The sequence below is a fragment of the Amblyomma mixtum genome, chromosome 3 (assembly GCF_055824585.1).
Source record: "Amblyomma mixtum isolate Tamu chromosome 3, ASM5582458v1, whole genome shotgun sequence".
NCBI lineage: Eukaryota > Metazoa > Arthropoda > Arachnida > Ixodida > Ixodidae > Amblyomma > Amblyomma mixtum.
The window spans coordinates 158,610,012-158,635,131 of record NC_143014.1 but is presented as its reverse complement, the minus strand read 5'-3'; the positions used below and the strand labels follow the sequence as shown (position 1 = coordinate 158,635,131).

The following is a 25,120-nucleotide window of genomic DNA, read 5'->3' as shown; positions in this document are numbered from 1 at the left end:
TACTTTCGCCATTGTCGTCGATGGACTGGATGTGTTGCAAAGTTTTTTCCACACTAAAGACAGTGTAGATGTTGACTGAATTTGGTTAACACTAGAAAAGGAGCTCCCCAGGCCTTGTACCAAGAATTACTTATTGACATTTTTATGAATTGAAATTGTCAGTGCCTTTTTTGTATTTTTAAAGTTGTTACATTTTTCAAAATTAGTTGGTTTGGAGCACACGTTTTCCCGTGAAATGGGTTTTTGCTCGCGGTTAAAACATAAATGTATCAACAGTGTTTTACTTTACTGAGTAACATTACTTTTGCTCCACTTCATGGGACTGACTACTGGGCAGAATATGTTAAAACACGGCATAAATTAAAAGACGTCATATATTGATGGAATCAGGCATGGTAATGCTAGTTAAGCAAGGAGTTGTAGTTTTAAGTTTAGCACAGAAAATCTCTCAGTGAAACTGGTATTCTGATTATGTGATTTGGTTTATGGGATTTAACGTCCCAAAGCGACTCAGGCTATGAGAGACGCTGTAGTGAAAGGCGCCGGAACTTTCGACCACCTGGGGTTCTTTAACGTGCACTGACATTGCACAGTACACGCTGATGTATCTCACCACATGACTGTGTGTCATGCAACATAACCTTGCTGTTGTTCCCCGCTGCATGCTTTTTCCTTTTAAATTTGGGTGTTTGACATGTATTATTAGCATTTACATTCTTATTAGCATGACTTCTGATTGGTAGAAAGTTGAGGTTGAGAATCAATGCTGCCTTCCTATTAAGTGGGAGGACAGAGCAGCGGCATCTCTCTTAGCACAATGGTGTGCATCAATGCTTTTGCGTGCATGCATACTTAAATAAAAGCATGCATGTAATTAGTATAGGAGTAATGCAGTAGTCTCGAAACCATGTGCCTAGACCACAACTGCATAGCTCAATGCAAGGTGTTGCATCTGGTGTCATGTTCTCTTATTACTGGTTTCAGCATCAGGATACGCATGAACAAGTTTGTACATCCATTGAAAAATTCTTGAAAATATTTTGTGGCATTTGTAATGTAACCACAGCAGGACTGAGCTATTCGTACAGCAAGCATTCCACTCCATCGTGCTGATAAGAATGGACTCCTAAAAATCGGTTGTCAGTCCCTTTAACAAATGTTCTTTTGGAGAATAGGTAATGGGTTGAATTGTTGTTTAGGCTTGGCCGGTGCAACATGCACTGGGAATCTCAACTCTGAAGTTTTGAGGTAGTAGTGCCATTTAGGTACTCTAGCACTGTCCAAAAATTTACAAGTATGGCTGCATTTGCTGAATAAATTTTAATCAGAAAAATTTTTGTCATTCAAGTGGGTCGAAATTTAACACAAGCATGGCACACATTGATAAATAACCTTTGTGGTAATTTTAGTTTAATTATGGCAAAAAGGAATGGTTGGCAGCCAAACTTTGTTTCTTCACTGCCTGGCTCAGTGCTGGTGCGGAGATGTTGCGTCAGCACCATGCATTTAGAACAGCATCCAGATGCCACTTTTGAAGTCCAAAGTAAGTTGAAATTTGACTTGCATTCAGCAGGTTGTGCTTGCGAAATGCAGCTGCTTCAGTGAGTAGTTGTAGCTTCTCCAGGTCGTTTGGCTGGATGCTGCATGATGTGAAATTGGCAGTGTCCACAGTAGTTGTAGTTTCAGTATGTTGCCTGACCTCTTGCTTTTATCATGGAGGCATTATGGTGTGCATCTTGATTTTATGAATCTTGTATGCATGCTGACAATTGGAGAGTGCATGCGTTCTTTTCGTGCAGTGTTGCAAGGATGAAAAGACCATGAGCTACTCCCTTCTGAGCGTCAACCAGTTGCTTGGTCATATGCTGAAAAGCAAGGTCCGTGCTGAACGGGTGCTCCATAGGTGAGTTGCATAAGACTACATGGACGACACGCATGTACTTTGAAATCATGGGCTGAAGTAATCTCTTGGGTGAGCTTTAATGAATAGCAAGTGCTTTGTATCCTAACCTGTGGATCATGCACCACTTCACAGCTGCAATTTCCTCGAAACTTTAGTTTTGAAGTTTACAATGTGAGCATTGTTCTTGCAGTGATGGATCTTGGCTTTAGTAACCATTTCTTTCTTTTGGTGAGAACATGTAGACCAAGTTCATTGTTTTATGTGTTTTATTTATGTGTTTTATTATGAGTTCATTGTTTTATTGTTTTATGTGAAATGCGTGGCACGTCATGAGTTATGGTGTGAATGGGCACCAGCGCGATGTGCATATTACCTGCTGTTTGGTCGAGCCTGCCTGGTACCCCGCAAATAGGTCAGCTCCACGAGTAGGTCGGCTCCCCCATTTCGGATGGCTATTTTTGCAAAAATGTTGACGTTACTTAAGTGCTGTATCTGGTGACATAGCTTTAATGAATGCAACAAAGCTTCAGTGCATTTTTTCTTTTTTTACTGGTAATGGCCTTGTGTGTAAGAAAAATGCATGGTTTTGAAAATGCATATTGTACCATTTAACCTATTTTGTGTGCCAGAAGTATTCACAATACCCGCTTTGAAGTTATTTGAAGAAAATTACTCTTTGCTTCTACCAAAAAAACACTTCTTGCCTGCTGTTTTGGAATATCGTTTGCTTTAACTGTGACAAAGTCCAGCTATGTATTTATTCTTCGTACCTGTTATGGTGCCTGTGGCATTTCTAAAATATTTTGCTGATGACCCATGCTGGTCAGTATGGGACACAGTTCCCATTTGGCTGCAAGTGTTGTTGTTTTTTTCAGTATGCATGGTCTGGGTTATTGTAGCTTTAACTTGTAGTGAACCTTTTCAGTGCCACTTAGCTTTTTTTAGTCGGCAAACTCAGGTTGGCTTGCCCAGTTAGGTTCTGTAGCAAAACCATTTGCAATGGAGTGGTCTGGTTTGGTGGCTGCAGGGACATCAGCAAGGGCAGAGAGGGACATGCCGTCTCCTGTGTCAATGGGGTGGATGATGAGCCCGTCCCGTCTGATTTTCTTTACCTTGTGGAGAACTGTCAGACCGCTGCTGTGCCTTTGGAGCGCTCAATCACTGCTGTCCAGGTATGTAAATGTTCTCATGCCAATCTGGCAAAGGCTTGGTCAAGAAACTGCTGTCTGTACAAAACTACACTGTCAAGCAGGCTGGTGAAAATTACCCAGTGAATGCATTTGTAATATCTTTGCACACTCAGGGACTCCACACGTTGGGCTGGCTATATGTTTTATTATTGGTTTCTTTGTACATTATTGCAGATGGAGCAGCCTGATATTTTGCAAGTTAACAGTTCTAAGAAACCACACGTTTATCTTCTTTGTTACTGTTGGAGCAGTCTGGTACTGCAGTTTTAAAAATTCTGTATGTTTGTCTTCATTGGTACCGTTGGAAGAGTCTGGTATTGCTAGTTAACAATTCTGAGAAATTGCACATGTTTGTCTTAATTGTTACTGTTGGAGCAGTCTCATATTGCAGGTTAGCAGTTTCAACCACAGCGGTAGCCTAGTCGTTTTAGCATCCGCCTCACATTTGGGAGTGCAGGTTTTGATTCCCAGTGCAGTTGGGTACCCTCCGGTGATACAATGGGTACAAGCTTTCCCCTGCCTGGTGCTCGGCTTATTTAGGGTGAAATGCTTGGGGAATCGGTCGTTGACCTTACCTTAAGTAGAAGAAAAACCTTGTGCCATGGCGCTCTTTGGCCACAGATTCCCTTGCACCATAAAAATTCATCATCATCATCAAGACAGCAGCTAGAAGCGGCGTCTCCAAAGATGGAATAGCTGTTTGGCATAAGTGTCTGCTATGCGAGCAGCCTGGTTTCTTGCACCGCTTCAAGCCTACTTTATCTGTGCCGCTTTGTCCAATTCATACCTCAGTGTGTTTGTTTTGCCGCACTCAGGCGTTAGTGCCCATTTTGTCATAGTCTGAGCATTGCGCTCTCGAGAGCCTAGACTGCGTGCTCTACTCTGCTGTTATGTTCCCCGTTGTGCCTGAAAGCGGTGGTTTTGTCCGGAATAAACTGGTGTCTTTTATGCTGACTGTCGGTGTGTCACGCCTTCAAGCTGATCGTGAAGTTGCAGCTCTGGCAAGAGATCACTGAAGTTAAATGCTGATGGCCCTACCATCAAGACCGCAAAGCAGTGGCGAATGTTCTGGATGCAGGAAACCTACGACACTCAGCACGACGCAGTGTTTGTGAACTCTGAAAGCAGATGTGCCTGATGACAGCGCTTTCGTGTCCTTTCTTCTCTCAGCAAGTGCGCATGGTGACATTCTAAAGGGCATCGACAACTTATCAACAGCACCTTCTCCGTCCTTTCCTGTATGTGTCATAGGCAGAAGCTAGCAGACTGCAGGCCCACTCTAAGCAAGGCTTGAAATCCTTCTGACAACACCACCTGGAAATGCCCTGTTAAAGAAAAAAAAAAAGATGAAGCGCACAGAGAACTTTTTGCTCTGTTGTCAGTGTGCTTGACCTCATCAGCCCGACTTTGTCTTGTAGTTTGGTGCACATCTAGCATACTAATCTCTTCGACAGCCTTAAATGTTGCCGAAAAGCATCGTCAGGTATGTTGAAAATATACGTATGGGCTGCCATTGCCTGTCAGCAGCGCAAACATCAGGGTTGAAAACTGAGGAACCACACTATTTACACTGAAGCACATGCTAGCCTCGTGACAGCCTCCTCGCAGGTTCGTTTTCACTTGATTGACACCTCTGGTGACTTGTATAAAAACTGTGGTCCTGCCTCTATGAGATGTAATCACACCAGCAATGATGACATGTGACCAATCGTGTGAAGGCATGTGGGAAAATGAGCTGGTTCTATAGCGAACCGTATCATGGATTCGGCCTCGGGTGCACCACTCAAGGATTTGACTTTCTGTTGTAAGCTCCTCGATGGGGCATTCTGGTCAATTTTTGGATTTGGATTTTGTTTCAAGACTTTAGTTATATTTTTGACTGCTGAGGGGTTAGGTACAATTCATTCTTGAATTTGAAGTCTTGCCTTCAGTACATTATTCTGTTTTTCTGTTGCAGAGTTGCAAGTGTCAGGATAATTGCTCATCACAGAACTGTGTGTGCTCGAACATCAGCTACCAGTGCTGGTATGATGAGGTGGGGCACTTTGTTTTGCTTTTGCTAAAGTGCACTGAAAAATTTTCAGAGCCGTTCCATTTTGTGGATTGCTCACCAACATTTTCAGAGCCCTTTTTTTGTATTGCTCACCTGATGCTCCCTTGATTTTATGTCTGGCAAGAGATATTCGTCAGCCCGGTTGCATTGCTGTGACTAGAAAACCAGGCATGTCCTAAGTCATTGGTGATTGTTTTCACACTGCTGCCATCATGGCCAATGAAATTTAGGGGAAAGCTGAGGTGCTATAGCAGGACATGCTATTTAGAACTTATTAAGACATGTTCCCATTTGGGAATTCAGCATCAAGTGCGAACAGAATCTAGCGGCGTGGATGATTCCGGCGAAAACCCTTAGAAGTTAAATTGCGATCAGTGTGGAACTGATTTCTGGTGATGAAAAAATTGTTTGCTTGTCACTAGTCGATAGAAATATGAATGCACCTTTACACAGAAGGAGGGACAGAAACAGCACCAACTAGTGGCGTTGCCTTCAAAGTTTGGTTGCTCTGTAGTGTTATACCCCTGCTACACGGGCGTTTCGAATGCCTTCCAACCGAACGTCATTCGACTCGAATGCCAAACGTGCGCTGCTACACGACGTTTTTGAACGGCATTCGGTTGGAATGACTTTCCAGTCGAAGGAGCTCCGCGGAGACATTCCAGATTTTGGAATGCCTTCGAAGCGCGAACACAGCCCGAACCAACCAATAGCCGTCGCCGCCGCCGTCTCTTCGCCCCGCCCACCGCCGCGCGACTGCTTTCGGCTCTGTGGCTGTTCATTTCGATACCCGCTACTCGCTTTTTTCTGCTGTTTGTTTAGCAAATAGTTCGTGTTCCGTCTAGGTGAGTGCTTGCAGATAATAGTACACTAATGAACATTTACCGCGTGAGCATGAAATTTCCCCAGGAGTGCGCCGATGAGGACGACTGCAGTCATACTGCTGTTTACATTGGTTTACATCGCTTCGTATGAACAGCTTGTGCTCGTTTGCAAGACACAAAACGAAATATGCGCTTTAGTTCTATTAAATAATCTCTTCTCTTCTGTACCGGTTGTACGCGTGCTTGTTTACGCAGTGCGACAATCTGTGGGAAGCGCCGACACGATCGCTCGCCTGAGAAACACTTGACAGCCGGGTTGTTGACATCGGATGATCGGCGCTTCTCGCTAATTTTCCCGGCTTCCTCCAACATGCCCAGTACTTTATTTTAAGCTACTTTATCCAGAAGTATGTTTGGTGACCGTTCGCGTTAACTGAAATGGCCTAACTTGTTAGTTACAAGCTAGCGACGGCGACGACTGCTGCTGGCCGTAAAGCACTGCTCGGCAGCTCGTGTCACACCGCCGCTTCCCGTTCATCGTATGCGCGTCCTGCGATGTAAGCAATAGTTGATTTCATGTCCCTGTTGTCAAAACTACACTCGTTGACCATTTGCATTCGCTAAAACTTGTGAATTCATTCTTCACAACCACCGCAATCACCGATCCAACCCTGCGGATTCGCTAGGCCTAGTCGTCGCTGAAGGGAACGGAGTCGTCGTCGACTGAAATTAATTTGGCAAGTGGTTATCGCTATCGAGTGTCCAAGTGTGCACATGTGAAATATAGCCGTTGGTTTCGCTTATTTCCAATACGGATAATGTATAAGCGCGCATGTATTCGCACTGTCCCCTCATCAGCGTGTTTTCGCTCAGCCGCCGAACTCCCGAGGGCATATGAAGGCTGACCGTCCGCCGATCGGATTCGTCGGTGTCGTTTAGCCAAAAAACTTGTCCCACTACAATATTAAAGTGAACTGGATAGTTCACTATAATCACATGATGCTGTTCACCGTGATAGTGCCGTTGTCGGACTAGTGTGACCGTCGTCGTCGTTGTACACTGAAAACGAGCCGAGAATTTCGAATGCGTTTGGAAAGTGCCGTGTAGCACCGCGGGAGTCCGTCGAATTCGAATGCCATTCCAAGTCTCGAATGCCATTCGACTCAGATGTCATTCGAAAGTACCCGTGTAGCACAGGTATTAGTTGGGAAGCTGTGGGTTTAATGAAAGGTTGGAGTGGTGCTGCATTCTAATCTGTAGACTGTTGTAAACTGGTATAAGCGTGGCTGTTCCACCAGTTAACAGAGCTGTGAGGAGTGAGGCTATACACTGATAGGAATGGCTCTAAGTAGTATGCAGGCACTCAGGTTTTGAAGCACTTTTTCTGATATTCAAGAAGTATGGATGGGTGTTAAAGCGAGCATGCTATGGGAAGTGGTGATTGCTCTTAGCACACAGTCACTTTAGAGCTGCAGCACAACTGTTGCTTTTAATTCTGTTAAATTAGAACGATGAATACTGGAGATGAGTTCGGAAGCACCAAAGTAGGAAAAGCTGGATGAATCGTTGAGAGTAAAAGAAGGTTAAAGTAAAGCAATGTTTGTGTGTGGAAGGCTCATGTTGTAGACACCTCTGATTTTGTTGGTAATCATAGGATGGGTGCCTCGTTCCGGAATTCAACCTGCTGGATCCACCAATGCTGTTTGAGTGCAGCCGTGCATGTCTTTGCTGGAGTGACTGTCGCAACCGAGTTGTCCAGAAGGGAATGACGTAAGTTCTCCGCCATTGTTCTTTCTGCGTTTTTTCTGTTGCTATTTGTTGTGTTTACTTCTTTTAATGGGCACCTACTTGTGTTATTGAGGGACCCTGGATTTTCGAAGCAGCTTAACGAGGTTCATGTGAACAAACTGGTTTTACTATCTATTATCTTATCTAATTCTCTTTTGCTGGTTTAATTTTCAAATAAGTTATCATCGGTATTTTGGCACGTGTGGGTTGTGCATGCAGTGAAGTTTCTGCTCTCATTCAAATTTTGTAATTTTTAATAATTACGGTGGAAATTGAATGCTGAATCTAGTATCCAGTACCATAAGTTTTGCTTTGTAATCGTAAAAGCACAGACTGGAAAGAAAACAAGCTTATTTTGTTCTGTTTAGCTGTTACATATTGGGCAGTAATTGCATTTGATGTATAGCTAGTGCGTAAGAGAGGAAAACAGCTTCGCTTGAAAAGGAGTGACAGAGTACACATCATTTTACTTGTTGATTATCTTGCAAAGATCTTACCTTGCATATTTAGCATCAAATGCTCTCAAATGTAATTTCTATTGAGTTTTTCCAGGACTCTGTAAAAGTGAGATAGGAGTCTTTTATCCTTAATTACAGAATTTGTAATCTTACCTAAAATCGTTATATTGCAGACTCAAGACTATTTTAAAAGGACCACATTAATGTGGTTGAGTGCTCACAAAAAGTGAGCACTCAACCAAAGGTTGACTGATGGTCAAAAGTGAGCAAAGGTTGAGAAGTGCTCACAAAAAGGATATGTAAGCATGGCCAGTGTGTTCAAATATTTGTTACATGAAGACTATGATCGAAATGGCTTTGGAGCAAGATGAAAATTGCAAAAAGAGAATTTATGGTGCCGTACATGGAAAATTATGGAGCGATGGCATGATTGATGAAGTCATAGCAGTGGCATGACAATACGTTCTCATGGGATTCCACTGGGAAACGCTGGTGTTAACTTTTTTTTTATCTTTTCTTCCTCTCTCCCTTTCTCACGGTAACTATTCCTCTGCTTCTTCCTGCAGATGCCATCTTCAGCTGTTTCGGACAGAGGGCAAGGGCTGGGGCGTGCGGACCTTGCAGGACATACCCCGGGGCGCATTTGTATGCGAGTAAGTCTTTGCTTAAGGGAAGTTCTTAGGAATGTAGCTTGTTTATCTAAAGACTATTCTGTGGTGCTTTTCTGATTCATTATTTTGTAACGAGTATCAGTGCAAAACTTTGAACTCAAGATATGTGCATGAATTGGCGTTTTCATACATTTAGATGCTTTCTGCAAGATAAAATAGTGAACTCAGCCTAGAATACTCTTTCATGTGGTTTTAGGGACTCTTTGTCCGGTCAGCTTAAAAGGGCAGCATCTCGTGACAGGGAGATCACTGTGCTGAAGCAGGCTTACTCAACACGCAGTTTTATGTTTCCAAGCTTGGATGTTTAGCAAGAAAGAAGTGTTGGCGCTGGGTTTGACCTGCCACATGCTGCTAAGCTCTGTGCTGTGTCAAGCTGCATGGTCTGTACATGGGTTAATTCTCACCAGCTGGCAAGGTGCCACTGACCTACTGAATCTGAGCTTGGCTACCACTCATTCATGCACCGACAACGTCGGAGTAAGACAAAAAACATTCCTGGTTCCTTTCCATGTCCTGCGAAGGAAAGGCGGTGACACCCAGGCACTGCATTCTTTGCTCCACACAAACTAATGTAGTCACACTGCCAGAAGCAGCCCTTCAGTTGTATTCAAAGCTTACTGACAGCATGACATACATAGGACTTATGATAACTGAGGTGTTTCGATAAATTTATACCCCTGCTACACGGGCGTTTCGAATGCCTTCCAACCGAATGTCATTCGACTCGACTGCCAAACGTGCGCTGCTACACGACGTTTTTGAACGGCATTCGGTTGGGATGACATTCGAGTCGACGGAGCTACGCGGAGACATTCCAGATTTTGGAATGCCTTCGAGCCCGAACCGACCAATAGCCGTCGCCGCTGCCGTCGCTTCGCCCCGCCCACAGCCGAGCGACTGCTTTCGGCTCTGTGGCTGTTCATTTCGATACCAGCTGCTCGCTTTTTTCTGCTGTTTGTTTAGGAAATAGCTCGTGCTCTATCTGAGGGAATGCTTGAAGATAATATTACACCAACGAACATTAACCGCGTCAGCATGAAATTTTCACAGGAGTGCGCCGATGAGGACGACTGTACTCATACTGTTGTTTACATTGCTGCGTACGAACAGCTAGAGCTCTTTTCATGACATAAAACGTAATCTGTGTTTTAGTTCTATTAAACAACCTGTTTTCTTTTTTACCAGTTGTACGCGTGCTTGTTTACGCAGTGCGACAATGTGTCGGAAGCGATGATGCGATCGCACGCTTGAGAAACACGACAGCCGGGTTGTTGACATCGAGCACGACCGGCGCTTCTCGCTTCTTGTCCCGGCTTCCTCCGACGTGACCAGTACTTTATTTCAAACTACTTCATGCAGAAGTATGTTTGGCGACCATTCGCTTTAACTGGAACGGCCTAACTTGTTATCCACAAGCTAGCGACGACTGCTGCTGGCCGTAAAGCCCGACTCGGCAGTCTGGGTCACATCGGCGTTTGCCGTTCTTCGTATACGTGCCCTGCGGTGTAAGCAATAGTTGATTTCAGGTCGCTGTTGCCAAAACTACACCTGGTGACCATTTGCATTCTCCAAAGCTTGTGATTCGCTCTTCACAACCACCGCAATCACAGATCCAACCCGGCGGACTCGCTAGGCCTAGTCGTCGCGGAAGGGAAGGGAGCCGTCGTCGACTGAAATTAATTTGGCAAGCGCTTATCGCTGGTGACTGTTCAAGTGTGCGCATGTGAAATGTAGCCGTTCGTATCGCTCATTTAGAAGCGCGAACATATTCACACGGCCGCCTCATCATCGTGCTTTCGCTCAGCCGCCGACAAGGCTGACCGTCCGCCGATCGGATTCGTCGGTGTCGTTGGCCTGACAAATCTGTCCCATTACAATGATATTATAGTAAACTAGATATTTCACTATAATCACATGCTGCTGTTGAGCGTGATATATAGTGTCGTTGTCGGACTAGTGTGGCCGCCGCCGTCGTCGTCGTTCTACACTGAAAACGAGCTGAGGCTTTCGAATGCGTTTGGAAAGTGTCGTGTAGCACCGCAGGAGTCCGTCGAGTCCGAATGTCATTCCAATTCTCGAATGTCATTCGACTCGGATGTCATTCGAACGTTGCCGTGTAGCACAGGTATTAGACAGTCGATGCTACAAAAGTTCTTACCCAACTGCAACACAGGTTTTTCCTGGTTGGTTTTGGGTCAGCGCTATACATGTGCAGTCATATCTCACTGTCGTCATGGCAGCGTCTTCTGTAGCTGTGGCTGCTGCACATGAGGATGCAGCATGATTTAAATTGAATTTAATTTATTTAAATTTAGACGGATACAATTCTATAGGTGAATAAGGCTAAAGGTGACATACGAGGTCACCTGACTCGGCTCTAGGCACCATGCATTCATACAGCCACAGTTTGGACAGAATAAAAACACAGTATGAAAGGCGCAACACAGCAAAAATTGACAGGAAGACTACAAGCTTTCTCATACCGCAATAACGATACGCATAAAAAGAACACCCTTAGCACAAATCAAACTAATTAAGGGGGGACGAGGGTCTTAAAACTGACCTTTTTATTTATGGCTCGAATCTCATGAAATTTTGCACACAGATGTGTTTTTCTCTTCTGATTCCAAAAATGTAATCATAACTGAGCTGGTGGTCTTAGATCAAAAGTTATCTTGAATTCTAGAGTGTAATTTGGTAATTTCTTACACGGCTTTAATGGACTTTCTCATTGCATTTTATTGCTTTTTATTACATGAATTGATAGGCAGAGAATTCCCATACCCAATGACATTCTTACTTTTTTTGTTTAGGCCACGTATAAATAGCACTTTACAGTTAGCTTAACGAGTTGCAGTGTCAAATACTGTAACCTTTTACTCGACATAGTATATTATGATGACATCCCTTTAGAAAAAAACGAAGAATGTCACCGGGTATGGGAACTCTCTGGCTATCAATTCATGTAAATAAAAGCAACAAAATGCAGTGAGAAAGTTCATTAAAGCTGCCTAAGAAATTACCTAATTACATTCTAGACTTTGTAAAATTTAAGACCACCAGCTTAATTATGATTGCATTTTTGAAATCTGAAGAGAAAAACTCATCTGTGTGCAAAATTTCACGAGATTCTAGCCATAAATAGAAAAGTTAGTTTTAAGACCCTCGTCTCCCCTTAAAATGAGAATGACCACAAATGAAATCCTGGGTTTCTACCCGCCTTCTTGCTACTGTCAGGGCATCATCTTCTGCAACATTCAATAATGCAGAATGAAATCCTGGCTGCAGTGTCCACGCTTCGAGTCCATGCTTCAAAGTATGCAGAGTACAAAGGGTGCCAGTGTGCTGTGTGATGCCAGTGCCACCCCCATTGTCAAAATTAATCCAGTGTTGTACTCTGTGGTGCTTCTTCCTCTCTCCCTTCCCCTCCCTTCCTTGCGGCGTGCTTTGTGTGTCAGGCAGTTACTGCACCTCTCCTCACTTCCCAACTCCCGGATGTTGTCATGCAAACACACACATGTCCAGTGGGTTTCCTCACCAATAATGGTTATTGCTGTAAAATTTTGAGTTGAGCAAAATCGCAGTCCGAATGAATTGACTTTAAATTGCAATGAAAACACAGGGGACCAGATGAAATTTTGAAATGATTCTGAATTAACCAAAAGTACTAATTGTTCTTCTTAGAGTTGTTGCAAGTCTACATTATATTGCATTTCAGGACCAGTGCAGTGAGTAATGAGTGTGTGTGAAGCATGCAATGTGGTACTGCAGTTCTCACTGTATAGTACAGTCAAACCTTGTTGTAATGGAATGGTGTATAACGAAATAATGGATATAACGAAGGAATGATGATTCCCTTTGGAAGCTTGGTCATCAACACAAGCTATAATGAAGTAATTGCCGGGCCCTTTCAACTTCATTATAACGAGGTTCAACTGTAGTATTATTTTTTGTCTCTCCATGCTTTTCATGCTTTTTCTAGCAGCTGTACTGCTTTATTGCCTGAACTACCATTGGTATGTTCTTCAGGATCACAACGCTCTAGCAGTTGCTACAACTGTTGTTTGAAATCAAGTTCTGTTGCATTTTGTTTAGGATTTTTTCAAGGTTTTAACATGTTTGATATGGGAGGCCTCCATATATAAGGTATATTCTTCATTGGTTCCTTTCTGTACGGATATGGCCAGATTAAATTCAGAGCACACTTCAGCGATCAAACTCTCCTCATGCATTACATGGAGAAAATTAAGAAGTGTTTGATACTTATGTAGTAAGTGCCACTTGTGTAAGATATAGCAAACTTGCCTATAATCCTGTACACAACCAGAGAGAGAGTTGTAATGCCTAAACATGCTCTGTATTATTCTGGCTGCTGCTGTACAGTGCCCACAAAAGTTTTCAGAACACAGAAATTTCCAAAAAGCTTAATTGCTGTGCAGTTTAAGCGTAAGGCCATGAAGTGAAGGGTGCTTTGCACTTTGCTCGACCTGCACAATGCACCCATCAGTGGCTGGCCGCCCCTCTGGGCAGCGTCAAAAATCAGCTTTTTTATGTGTTCCGAAAACTTTTGTGGACACTTTTACATGTATATTGTTTTGATTGCCACTCTTGAAGGTGTTGTGTCAATTGCCTTTGTGGCCTGAAATAAACTGGATCAGTTTATAGCTCAACTTCAAAAATCTCATTAGGTCCCACCCCTTTGCTCCTCAGTTGGGCATTGTCAAATGCATAGGGAGAGAGATATAGAGAGGCTCTTTAATGAAATACAGAGAATTTAGCCGGCGTTTAAAAATCGCTAGCATGCTACTCTGCGTAGGGAGGGGAATTTGGGAGGTGAGGAAGCAAGTACAATACAATACAGTACAATACAATACAGCAAATACAATTCCTGTCTAATGTGAAAAGGACCATCTGACTGCAAACCTGTAATGTATAGCTACATGTAAAAAAACTATTACTATATTCCCGGTTTCCAGCTTTTGGATTAACACTTTGGAACCTAGAGGATTAACTGTATTCAGTAGAACTGCCGTCTGTGTCATGTTTGTGGTGTGTGGTGATAAATCACAACGTTGGAAGATTTTGGTTGCGACCAGACCCTGAGGAAAGATTTGGTTGCTCTTTGTTGCAGGTATGTAGGTGAGGTGCTGTCAGATTCAGAAGCAGACAAACGAGAGGATGATGCCTACCTGTTCGACCTGGAGAACAGAGTAAGCGTTTTGTTTCGTCGTTTTATTTTCTACTTTATATTGCACCTGTTTGGCCACTTATATACTTTCGTCAGTAATCTAGCAGCGCACAATCAAAAAGCCTCATGCGGCGTCCAAACTTGGGGACCTATTATAATCCTTCGCCTGTCTCATGCAAAGTGCAGCAGAGGAGATGAGTCTGAAATCCAATTGGGTGATGTCAGTACTGGAGTTCCTTGCTTCTGCACCTCTACCAGTTGCACTTGCTTGTGTGCCTATTGAACCGAGCCTGGGATCAGCTGTGACTGGGGCTGTTATTTTTTTTTTTTTCTTGGTAGAAGCCTTACTAAGGTATGTCGGCATAGTGGAAGTAAAGACAGTGCAAGTCCAAATGATGTGGCAGACTGATCGTGCTGGTGTCATGCGCAATGGCTGCACGAACGCCAGCAGCTGTGATGACATTGTGTTTTGCTACTTCCTGTGAAAGAAGCTAGCAGCACAGTAGGTCACAGCTTTGAAGCTTTCTATGACTTTAAAGTTTCGAGCTTTGAAGTTACAACTTTGAAGTTTTTCTGTGACTTGTTTTGTTCTTGTGCCCCCATGAAGAACATATCAATGGGGTTATGCTCTATGTCCAACTTTTTTATTGCATAAATTCAGTGGTTGTGTAGCACACAATAAAAGAAATATATATTAACCCTGTTCATAGACCAACAGAGGTGCACTTTGATTTTTTCCACTAAGGGAAGGACAAAATGATGTCACAATTGCCACAGGAAACATGGAAACTTGGCCTGGTGTTGCTTGCACACAGCCAGTTGATTGCAGCCATGGTAAAAGGAAAGATTAATGGCAGTACCAGCATTTTCAGGGCTGGAGCTTGTGCCCTGTAGCAGTGTTTGAGGCATAAAGAACAAGTGGTGAACTGCTGCTTGTGTTAGTGAAACTGTGCATATTCGAAAACAATAGGGCCTTCTCACTTGTTGCTATTTGAATAAGCAATAATTTGTGAACATTTGTGAAAAATTTTTTGCAGCGGTTGTCTAGTCATTTGAGCATCTGCCTCGTATGTGGAAGGTGTAAGGTTTGATCCCCAGTGCTGCCGAGTACCCACGATGGTACATAAAGTAGTGTGGGCCATAAAAGGAATAAAAAATTATAGTGCCCAGCCCACACCGCCATTATGGCACAATGGGCTCCCATGATGATGCAGTGGGTACAAGCTTTCCCCTGGCCTAATGCTTGGAAACTGTGTCCCTGACCCCACCTTGTGTAGACATCAAAGCTAGCTTTGCGCCATTATATCATTACAAAGCCAAAATTTTTGATTGGAAACCTAATTGTTGAAACCTTGTTGTCGCTGATTGTAAGCTTGGGAGTGTAACTGCAGTGACATTGGTATGCCGTGCAGGATGGGGAGACCTACTGCCTGGACGCCCGGAACTATGGCAATGTGAGCCGGTTTATAAACCACCTGTGTGAGCCAAACCTTGTCCCTATACGGGTTTTTGTGGACCACCAGGACCTGCGCTTTCCTCGGATGGCCTTCTTCAGCTCACGCGCTATTGCCCGCAATGAGGAACTAGGGTGAGCAAATACAGAGTAGCATTTCCTGCAGCATTCAGCCTTTTATGGTGTACAAAGGATATATTGAAATCAGGGTGCTGAATAGGATTGAACAAGAATTTTTTTTTTGGGGGGGGGGGGATGTTGTTGCTGTGCTAGGGTGTACCTACTGTGCGTTTGGACACATCAACCTCTCATACTGCCAGCTGCCAGTCAAAGTGACCTTGACTCTGGATAAAGGCCCCAAGTTTGCGCCGCAGCCGCACATGAAGCCTCTGCAGCTGGTCAGCATGGTGCATGCAGTTGTGGACCCTGCTCCCGCCAGCCAGAAGGAATCTCGTGTGTCTGAAGGACTGCAGTGCATCTCGAAATGCTCAAGACCAAAGAATAGAGGGTGCGCTAAGCAAAGAAACAGTGTCTTTCCTGAAGCAGATGAACCTTAGCTTGTTGCTGTCAGACAAGACGGCAAGATTTGTTGTCATGAACAAGGACGACTACGACCGGAAAGCACTGGAAGCCATCAACAAGAACTTTGAGGTGAAGGACTTCTGTGAGGAGCACCTTCACCAGGTACGCTTAGGGGTAGCAAAGAGTTGTGGACTCATGGGTCTAGAGAAGCTGGGGATTGAGGTGAAAGGAAGCAGTGAGCTTTCTCTGAGACCATTTTTTGCCGTGAAGACCCGCAAGGAAGGGTTGCCGTTTCGAATGATTGCTGAGGACCAGGACACATGGCAAGGACATATAGCCTATCTTCAGGCACACCTATCCATTCTCCCCATCAATGACCCATTCATGGTGCCTGGCTCAGAGGAAATTATTGCATTTTTCAAGCAAAATGAATCTGTACAATGCCTATCCATCGATGTCAATGACATGTTTCATAACATTCCACGGAATGCCACACTCATAGCTGTGGAGGAGAGCATTGATGAATTTGGGGCTGAAAAATTCGAGAAACAGCGTGGAACCAGTGCATGTGGTTTTCTGGAATTACTGTGTTTGTACATGGCTTCTTTGTTTGTCGAGCACGAAGGCATCATGTACACTCAACGCGACAGGATTTGCATAGGCTCATGCACTGAGCCTTTGATTTTCAACCTGTACATGGCAAAAGATGGCCGCTCGCTGAGAAATGTGCTGGAGGCTCTTGGGTTTTTGGCGTATTTGCGGTATGTTGACGACTGTCTACTTTGTTCCCCCTACCGTAAGGTCAGGTCGATTGACATTGAACTTGTGTACAGCATTTTAGAACAGCGTTCGCAGGGCTGGACTTTACGCATGAAATGCCGGAAAACTTCAGTATCAGATTCCTTGACAATGAACTACCCATGTACGCTGACCATATGTGCTGGATGTACAAAAGCAAAGGTGAAAAGCCAATAATTAGATATGCCCCGCCGCGATGGCTTAGTGGTTACGGCACTCGGCTGCTGACCCGAAAGACGCGGGTTCGATCCCGGCCGCGGCGGCCGAATTTTGATGGAGGCGAAATTCTAGAGGCTCATGTGCTGTGCGATGTCAGTGCACGTTAAAGAACCCCAGGCGGTCGAAATTTCCGGAGCCTTTCACTACGGCGTCCCTCATAGCCTGAGTTGCTTTGGGATGTTAAAGCCCAATAACCAACCAACCAACCAACCAATAATTAGATATGACACATGCCGATCCAAGCTTGTAAAAAGAAGTGTAGCATACTCATCCATCCGGCAATGTGTTAAGGAATCGTGTGCTCACGAAATGGGAAAAAGTTTACAACTGCAAGTTGACAGGCTGATCGCAAGCGGATTTCCTAAAAATCTGATTGGCTCAATTGCAGAGAAGATGATCAGAGAGATAACCAGGCCAGAAAATGGGACAACAAAGGAAAAAAAAAGGGTGCGGCCTGTTGTAGTATCATACATACACAAGGTATCGCACCGGCTTAAGAAGATTGCAGCAAAGCATGAAACCCTCTTGTTGTTTTTTCCATATTGCCATCAGCATCAACAGCTCCGGTTTTTTGTGGCTGCCAAAGTGCCGGGATCTATGGTAGCGTGTTAGTTTATCGTAGTTGTGGCTTTGCCGCCGAGCATTGCTGTTTTAGCACGACGGGCAAGCACCTTAATAGCTACACGGCTGGGAGTTTGCTCTCGAACACAGCAAGCGTGTGGCAGGTCGAAAGTTTGACGTGGCAAGAAGTGTGGCAGTTGCGACTGCGGCATGCCTAAATTTTCGTACGCGACTTCAAGCGGCGAGGTTTTCGTGGGCCTAAGTTGGGAACATTTCCGGCTGGAGGTGAAGCTTTCCAAACAGACGTTTAAAGTGAGCATCCCTGAAAACTGTGTGCGGCTGTTCCACGCGATGTCGTTGTACGTGCTGTGGGTCCGCAGCAGCTGCGACGGCAGCAGCACTAGTGAGGGCTAGTAGTCAGTTCAGCAAAAACTTTGTTAAAATAAAGATTGGGGGGAGGGGAGGCAAGGCGTCGGCTTCCAATCGTGTAAATGCAGTATTGATCACAGTGCCAAGTTCGGGGTGCGCCTATTATGCGCGGAAATAAGAAAATCTGATTTTTTGCGACCAAACTGGGGGTGCGCCTATTATGCAAGTGCGCCTATTATGTGAGTAAATACGGTAGTTAGAGTATACCTATACGCGGACTCGTGAAGTCAACCTATGTGCAGGTTCAAAGGTAGTTTCAACCGAGCCGCGGATAATGTCACTCCCCGTACATGCCCAATTATGTAATAGTTGTCAGACACTGGGAAAAAGCGGATGTGCTTAAAAAACAGGAATTTGAATGTGCAAGAATTTGAGCAGGAATGTGCAGCTCAAAGCAATAAATATGCAAAGCCAGCTGTTGGAGACCAATAGAAATAACAGGCAATAAAACGGCACCATCTTGTGCGGGCCGGCTTACTAGTGGCAAACAGAACAGCCAATGGTATGATAGTTTCAGATTCCAGCGCTGCAGGTCACCGGAAGTACACGGCTTTGCAGCTGCACCAATATTCCCAAGCTAGCCTTGCGCACACCCGCGTGCATTCTGGTGGCTTGGTGTAGCAGGGAGCATAAAGTATGCGAGAAAAGTGTTTTTCTTTTATCAGCCCAGGCAATAAATTAGGGGTGCACAAATTATGCGAGTAAATATGTGTGTTAGAATAAAGAAAGAAAAATAATTGCCCAGCCCACTCCGCCGGTTGGCACAACGGGTTTGCGAGTAAATACAGTAAACCACGTTACCAGTCGCATGCACGCGAAAGCGTTTTCGCGTGTTTTTATTTGCCTTTTTGCCATTTCTGCATTTTACTTTGCCAAGGTGACAGTCACTAGCAATGGTGTGTGTGGTTAGTGTCTCCACCCAACGGACACCAAGATGCCACCGTAACCTCAGCAACAATACAGCGCGGCCTTCAAGCAACAAGCAATCCTCCACGCTGAGTCGGAAAACGTCACCGCAGGGTGGAAGTGTGGTGGGTCAGAAAAGTGTATGAGGGAATGGAGAAAACAAAGAAGCAAAGTCTTTGCATGCATTGCTACACGCCATTCCTTTCATGGACCAAAGTCTGGACGATACTTTTCTGTTGCAGAGATGGTTTGACATTGGGTTCACGACCAAAAAAGTAGGAGCCTGAGTGTTTGCTATGATGACATTGAAGCGAAGGCCTGCACTGAGTTAAGATGTCTAAGAAATGGGTGCAAATTTCATGAAACGGAACAGCCTTAGCCTGAGGCAACTCACAACCGTATGCCAAAGGTTGTCCGAAGCCTGCGAAGAGAAACAGAGTGTATTTCTGCGCTACATGAGTGACTCGAGGGCCAAACATTTGCCCGCTTGGTCAAATCGGCAACATCAACCAGGCTGTGGTCTGGTTTGACATGCCCAGTAAGAGGACCGGTGTCCTGGAAGGGGGGTGCCAGGTTCGCCTGCTGTCCACGGGCAATACGCACAATCGTTTCACGGTCATGTTGTGCAGCACTGCAGATGGGTGCAAGCTACAACCCTTTCTTCTGTTCAAGGGGAAAATGATGTCGACCAAGGGAAAGTTTCCACCTAAAGCTATTGTGTGGGTTAATGAAAAGGGGTTTTTTTTTTTTAATGACAAAACTATCCTCGCATGGTTTCGTCTCGTGTGGTGCAGGCTTGTGGGTGCACTCCTAAAGCCCCGCAGCATGCTCATCCTGGACTCCTTCCGCGACCACATCACCGAATGTATGAAAAGAGCAGTAGCGGGCGCTGGATGTGACCTGATCATCGTTCCTAGTGGATTGACATGTTCTTCAGCTACTGGACGTGGCGATGAACAAGCCATTCAAAGACTGCATCAGTGTGTTCTACAATAAATGGCTACAACAGGAAAACATAAAGACACTGACAGAACAGCTGATGCGCACTTCTTTGAGCGTAGTGGTGCAATGGGTCAACGATGCCTGATACGGACTGCTAGCTGATGTGGTCTGTGCAGCATTTTCCACGTGTGGCATCTCGGCACTGCTTCCGACGGCCAGCAGCAGCAGTGGCTCACAAGATGGCGAAGATCGCGACTATGTCCTTCTCACCAGCGGCAACGAGTCTTAAGAGATGTCTCGTGGACAGATAAATGTTTCTTTGTGTCACTCAGTTTTTTGACAAACTTATTGGCGAGCTAGGGCCGCAGGGTGAGGCAGTGTCAACTTATATTCGAAGTGAGGGGTGTTGCGAGTTGGGGCGTCGACTTATAATCGGCAGTATGCGGTAAGAGTTGTCCTTGGCAAAGGAGATGCATTGCCTCCCTGGTTATTTCATGAGCTCTGCACACTACATTGGAGAACAATATTTGTCTTGCGGACTTGTGGCCAATTGCTGTCTTCTGAGCATTGAATTACATTGCTGGAAAGGTGCTCATTTTTGTTTCTTTCTTTGCATATCAGTGTTATGACACCAGTCACTGTCACTCAAGTGGGGATTGAGAGCATCAGGTGTGACATAGAAAAAAAAAATCTTGGCAGTTTGGGGTGTACATGTCTGTTTTGGCCTGATGAAAATGAGTACTGCAAAAAGTGATCTGGTGCCAAGTTTTTCTAGTGAGTTTTGTTTTTGCTCTGCCTTTACCGCTGCAGGTTTGACTATGGAGAGAAGTTCTGGATGATCAAGTACAAGTTGTTCACGTGTGAGTGTGGCTCACCGAAGTGCAAGTATTCCAAAGAGCGCATTGGTGAGACAGTCCTCAACTACCAGCGCCGAGAAGAGGCTCAGGCTTCCACAGCCCACTAGTTGCAGCTTACTGTGGGGCTGCTTTCACTGCCATCCTACTTCACTACCGCCCACAAGAGCTGTTGCTCAGTTATTGCTTCTCTTTTCTGGAAAACAACTTCATGGGCAGTGCATTACATGTACAGCCGGCCAAATCTGTAGTTAGCTTGCACGACGGCTGCTTTTTCTGCGCTCCTGTGCTTTGCGACGGAGCAAACTTGTGGAAAGCTTGATATTAAGCACGGGCCAAGTGAGTGTGTGCTGAGATTTTATATTTTCGCAAGTTTGCTCCGTCGTAAGCTGCAGGAGCACGGAAAACACGGCCATCAAGCATGCCAGCTAAAGATTTGGCCTGCTGTACTTTTAGCGACCACTGAACTTTGTTAAACGCATGTCTGAATGGGGCCTCTGTCTTTCCTAATAAATTAATTGAGGTAGCTAATGGTTTTAAACAGTCTTGCTACAAGCAAGAACTGGCACCAACACAACATAGGTAGAACTTGCATAAGCCACAGGAGTGTTGCTGTGCAGCAACACTGTTAATTTAATCTTGTGTCCTCAACAGCCATTTCAAAAAATGGACAGAAAACATCACTGCATGTGACATAATATCTGGTTCTGCAAACAATGCAAGCTTTTCGCACCTTAATTGCCCTGAAATGTGTCAAAGTTCATCTGCAAGAGATAGCTTTTTTTTTTCGTTTGTTTTATTATTCTTTCAAGGACGTTGAAGCATTGAGCGACACTGCTCAAAACACGAAGCCTCAGAGAAGTGGTGCTATGGCATTTTTGCTAAGCTTCTTGTACCAGTAAACTGTCTCTTTGTGTGTATTTATCTGCTTTGCTGCACTGCTTCATAACTGTGACTTAACTGTCGAGGATTAAGAAAAACCTGTAGTATGTGAAGTTGGATTTTTCATTGAAATTTGGTCGTTTATTTGCCACGTTTTCTCTTTAAATATATGTGCCCACAGCAGTTTCTGGAGCTCAGAACCCACAAACTAGCCTCATTCCATGGCAGTCTAAGCATGCAGCATGGTGTGAAGAGTGTGCCCTGCACTTCATGTGCGAACTGCAGAGCACAGCCTTCACTATCACACTGTGCCTCCAGGCAGTGAGAAGATTAGCCTTTTTGTAGCTTCTGTCTTTCAAAAACTTCTGTGGGCAACTGTCCACAGAGGGGGGGGAGTGATGCAAGAAAGGATGTAAAGTATGTGTTTGTGTTTGTCAGCCATCCTTTGAATTTTTTTTTTTTTTCCTGTATCATTGGGTGGAACTCTTGGTGCATATTCTTGTCTTGTTTTAGAACTGACCAGCATGTATAGTGCAGTGTAACATATCTAGCAGAGTGATGCAAGAAAGGATGTAAAGTATGCTTTTGTGTTTGTCAGCCATCCTTTGATTATTTTTTCCTGTATCATTGGGTGGAACTCTTGGTGCATATTCTTGTTTTGTTTTGGAACTGACCAGCATGTATAGTGCAGTGTAACATATCTAGCAGAGTGATGCAAGAAAGGATTTAAAGTATGCTTTTGTGTTTGTCAGCCATCCTTTAAATATTTTTTTTTTCTGTATCATTGGGTGGAACTCTTGGTGCATATTCCTGTTTTGTTCTGAAACTGGCCAGCATGTGTAGTGCAGTGTAACATATCTAGCAGGGCCCACAAGTGTGCAGAAGACATGCTATATACTGCCACCAGTCTTTGCTTTTGTGTTGAACTTTTTTTTATGCCATTGCATAGGTTCTGGCAGCAAGGTACTTTGTGATGTGAATAACCTTCTGTTGTTTTTCTGTAGGGACATTGATGTTTCTGTTTGACGTTGCAGTACAGTGAAATACCACTTTTACAAGCTCCGATGGCATAAAGAGAATGTTCACTAAAGTTTAATTTCATTCACGGAAACATTTCCTTAGTGTTCCTGAACTTTGTTCAGGTGGTACTTTACTGTAGTGCGATTTCAAAACTAGTTTTTATTTTTATCTTTTTCTGTGCTCATATTGCTGGAGCTTGTACTGTGTTACATATTAGTGTTATAGTTTATCAGAGCACATGTGGTTGTGCTTGTTTTTTATAAAGATAACTGTTTGCTTTTCAAAATGTGTGACTGCCCAGACATGTAAGTTAGGTGTTTTATTTGTTGTAAGGGCATTGCTGAGGAAAGGCACTCAGCATATTTGAAGTTATGAAAAGCGTTAGAGGACACTAAGGATAAATTTATCAAGTTTTTGTTCAACTTGTCTGCAGTGTCCTTCTAAAACTGTTGTATCAGTTTGAAAGGAAGGCGTGCTAGCAGTAAGTTTTCAGGCCAGAGTGATGGTTTTTTTTTAAATGTCTGTAAGCATTATTTCTGTATTTTGTGCGGTTTTAAGTGGTTTAGTATGTTGTTTAACTTTTTATCTGCACTTTCTCTGTTCAAATTCTTTGACAAAGGCCATTCCTACATTTGACTGTTGGGCACACATAAGGCCTAACAGTACATTACTGGAATGACTGCTATTCATGCAAGGGTGTAATTTAACTCCTTGTGTGCACCACTGAGCAGCACTATATATTTTGCCAGTGAATTTTTTTCATTGGATCACTTAGTTTGCAATTTTAATGTTTTGGCTATGTGTTGGCTTTCCATGACTAGATTGTACAGTATGGTTACTGGCACTATCTATGTCTGCATTGCAACACTTTTTTGTTACAGTGAGGAGTTTCTGTGAAGCTTAATGCTGTTTTACTGTGGTCTGGTAATACTTTTGTTGCCATAAGTGGGGAAGTATGGGTGTTCATAAAGCTAAAGTATAGTCCGCATGCATTAGCATGGGAGTGAGGTTACACAGTGACAAAATTTTACAGTTCAACCTGTCTATCTGTTTGCTTTTAGTGTCTGTACTATAGTTTCATGCACTTGATATTGCTCTGAATTTTTTGTACATTGCCCAGTCATGCAGCATTAAAGTTACAGATTCTTGTGACTGAAGAAGCATGAGTATTGTCCCTCATTCCACTATCTTTTTTTTTTTTTTGCTAAACCCCAACAGTTAGGCAAATGACATCCTGAAAGAGGTTATCAAGACTGGGGCACTGTGTAGTGAAAACTAATCAGTTCGACCCCTGTTTATTTGGACTGTCAGTGCAGTACCGTCCAGTGCACATGTATAACGCCCCTAATTTTCTGCGGCATAAAACCTTTTATTCCTCGATTGCAAACAGATAATTTGCAGCAATACTCTGCAGGAAGCCTCCAATGCATTATGCGGCCTTTCCCGCAGCAGCGACTGCCGTGCCGCCACTTCTTGCCTCACTGCTTTCTGTTTGCCGTCCGTCCTTTTTAATTCCTTAAGGGCATACGACGACCTCAGCTCGTCATGAGAGATCACTACTTTTTTGCTTATGACGAGCTGCCACAATGTTCCAAGTGGCTTTTAATGAGCCCAGCTCATGAACTGGTGCTTTTCTATCTAAAGCATAGATGGCAGCACATGTTCCGTCATTTGCACTTTTATTGAATGAGAGTTTGCGCACTAGATGGCAGAAGGCGTGCTTTCAAACAAACATGGCATCATCCATGCGGAGTTTTGTTGCGGGAGATCATCTTTGTCAGATAATAGCACAAGTGATGAGGATGCCAGCGTTGTTTGATTCTTGAAGTGAAGAAGATAGTGATGAAATTTTTGGTTTATTGGGGTTTAACGCCCACAGCGACTCAGGCTATGAGGGACGCCGTAGTGAAGGGCTCCGGAAATTTCGACCAACTGGGGTTCTTTAACGTGCACTAACATCGCACAGTACACGGGCCTCTACAATTTCGCCTCCATCGAAATTCGGCCGCCGCAGCCGGGATTGAACCCGTGTCCTGTGGGCAAGCAGCGAGCGCCGTAACCACTAAGCCACCACGAGGGGGCTGTGATGACGTTTTTACCTACAGCGAGTCTGAAGCAGAAGAAAGCAGCAATGAAACGATGGCCAGCTCCCACGAATGACGTCTGATAGAGCAATAGACCTCAACAATATCCTAGTCGGATATTCATTGTTTTAATTCAAGGGTACTCTCTCAGCTGTTGAATTCAAGTAAGCCGAGCAAATATTCTCTCTTCTGAAAATGGTTTCCACTTGCGCAAGAACTGTTTCTCGTAGCCTCTTGTTGCTGCAGGGCATTGTACAGACACCAAATGAAAGGATGTACTGGCTGCGAAACAGATGATTGAGACTCCTGCCTTTGTCAAGATAATGCCCAGAAACTGGTTCCGACTCGTGTTGCAATGTTGACAACGCAACCATT

The 25,120-nt window shown here is 44.2% G+C and overlaps 1 protein-coding gene across 7 annotated transcripts in view; it reads left to right on the top strand.

Moving 5' to 3' along the window:
* The window catches only part of G9a (histone-lysine N-methyltransferase G9a), a 101,597-nt gene extending 77,776 nt beyond the window's left edge, over positions 1-23,821 (top strand). For all 7 annotated transcript variants that reach the window (XM_089581688.1, XM_089581687.1, XM_089581686.1 and 4 more), the window contains 8 exons: positions 1,800-1,903; positions 2,931-3,075; positions 5,051-5,128; positions 7,625-7,740; positions 8,783-8,869; positions 14,019-14,097; positions 15,488-15,663; positions 20,716-23,821. In XM_089581688.1, the coding sequence (XP_089437814.1) occupies positions 1,800-1,903; positions 2,931-3,075; positions 5,051-5,128; positions 7,625-7,740; positions 8,783-8,869; positions 14,019-14,097; positions 15,488-15,663; positions 20,716-20,869 (939 nt within the window). In that variant the 3' untranslated portion in view covers positions 20,870-23,821. The remainder of the gene's footprint in view (positions 1-1,799; positions 1,904-2,930; positions 3,076-5,050; positions 5,129-7,624; positions 7,741-8,782; positions 8,870-14,018; positions 14,098-15,487; positions 15,664-20,715) is intronic.
* Positions 23,822-25,120: the final 1,299 nt, after the last annotated feature.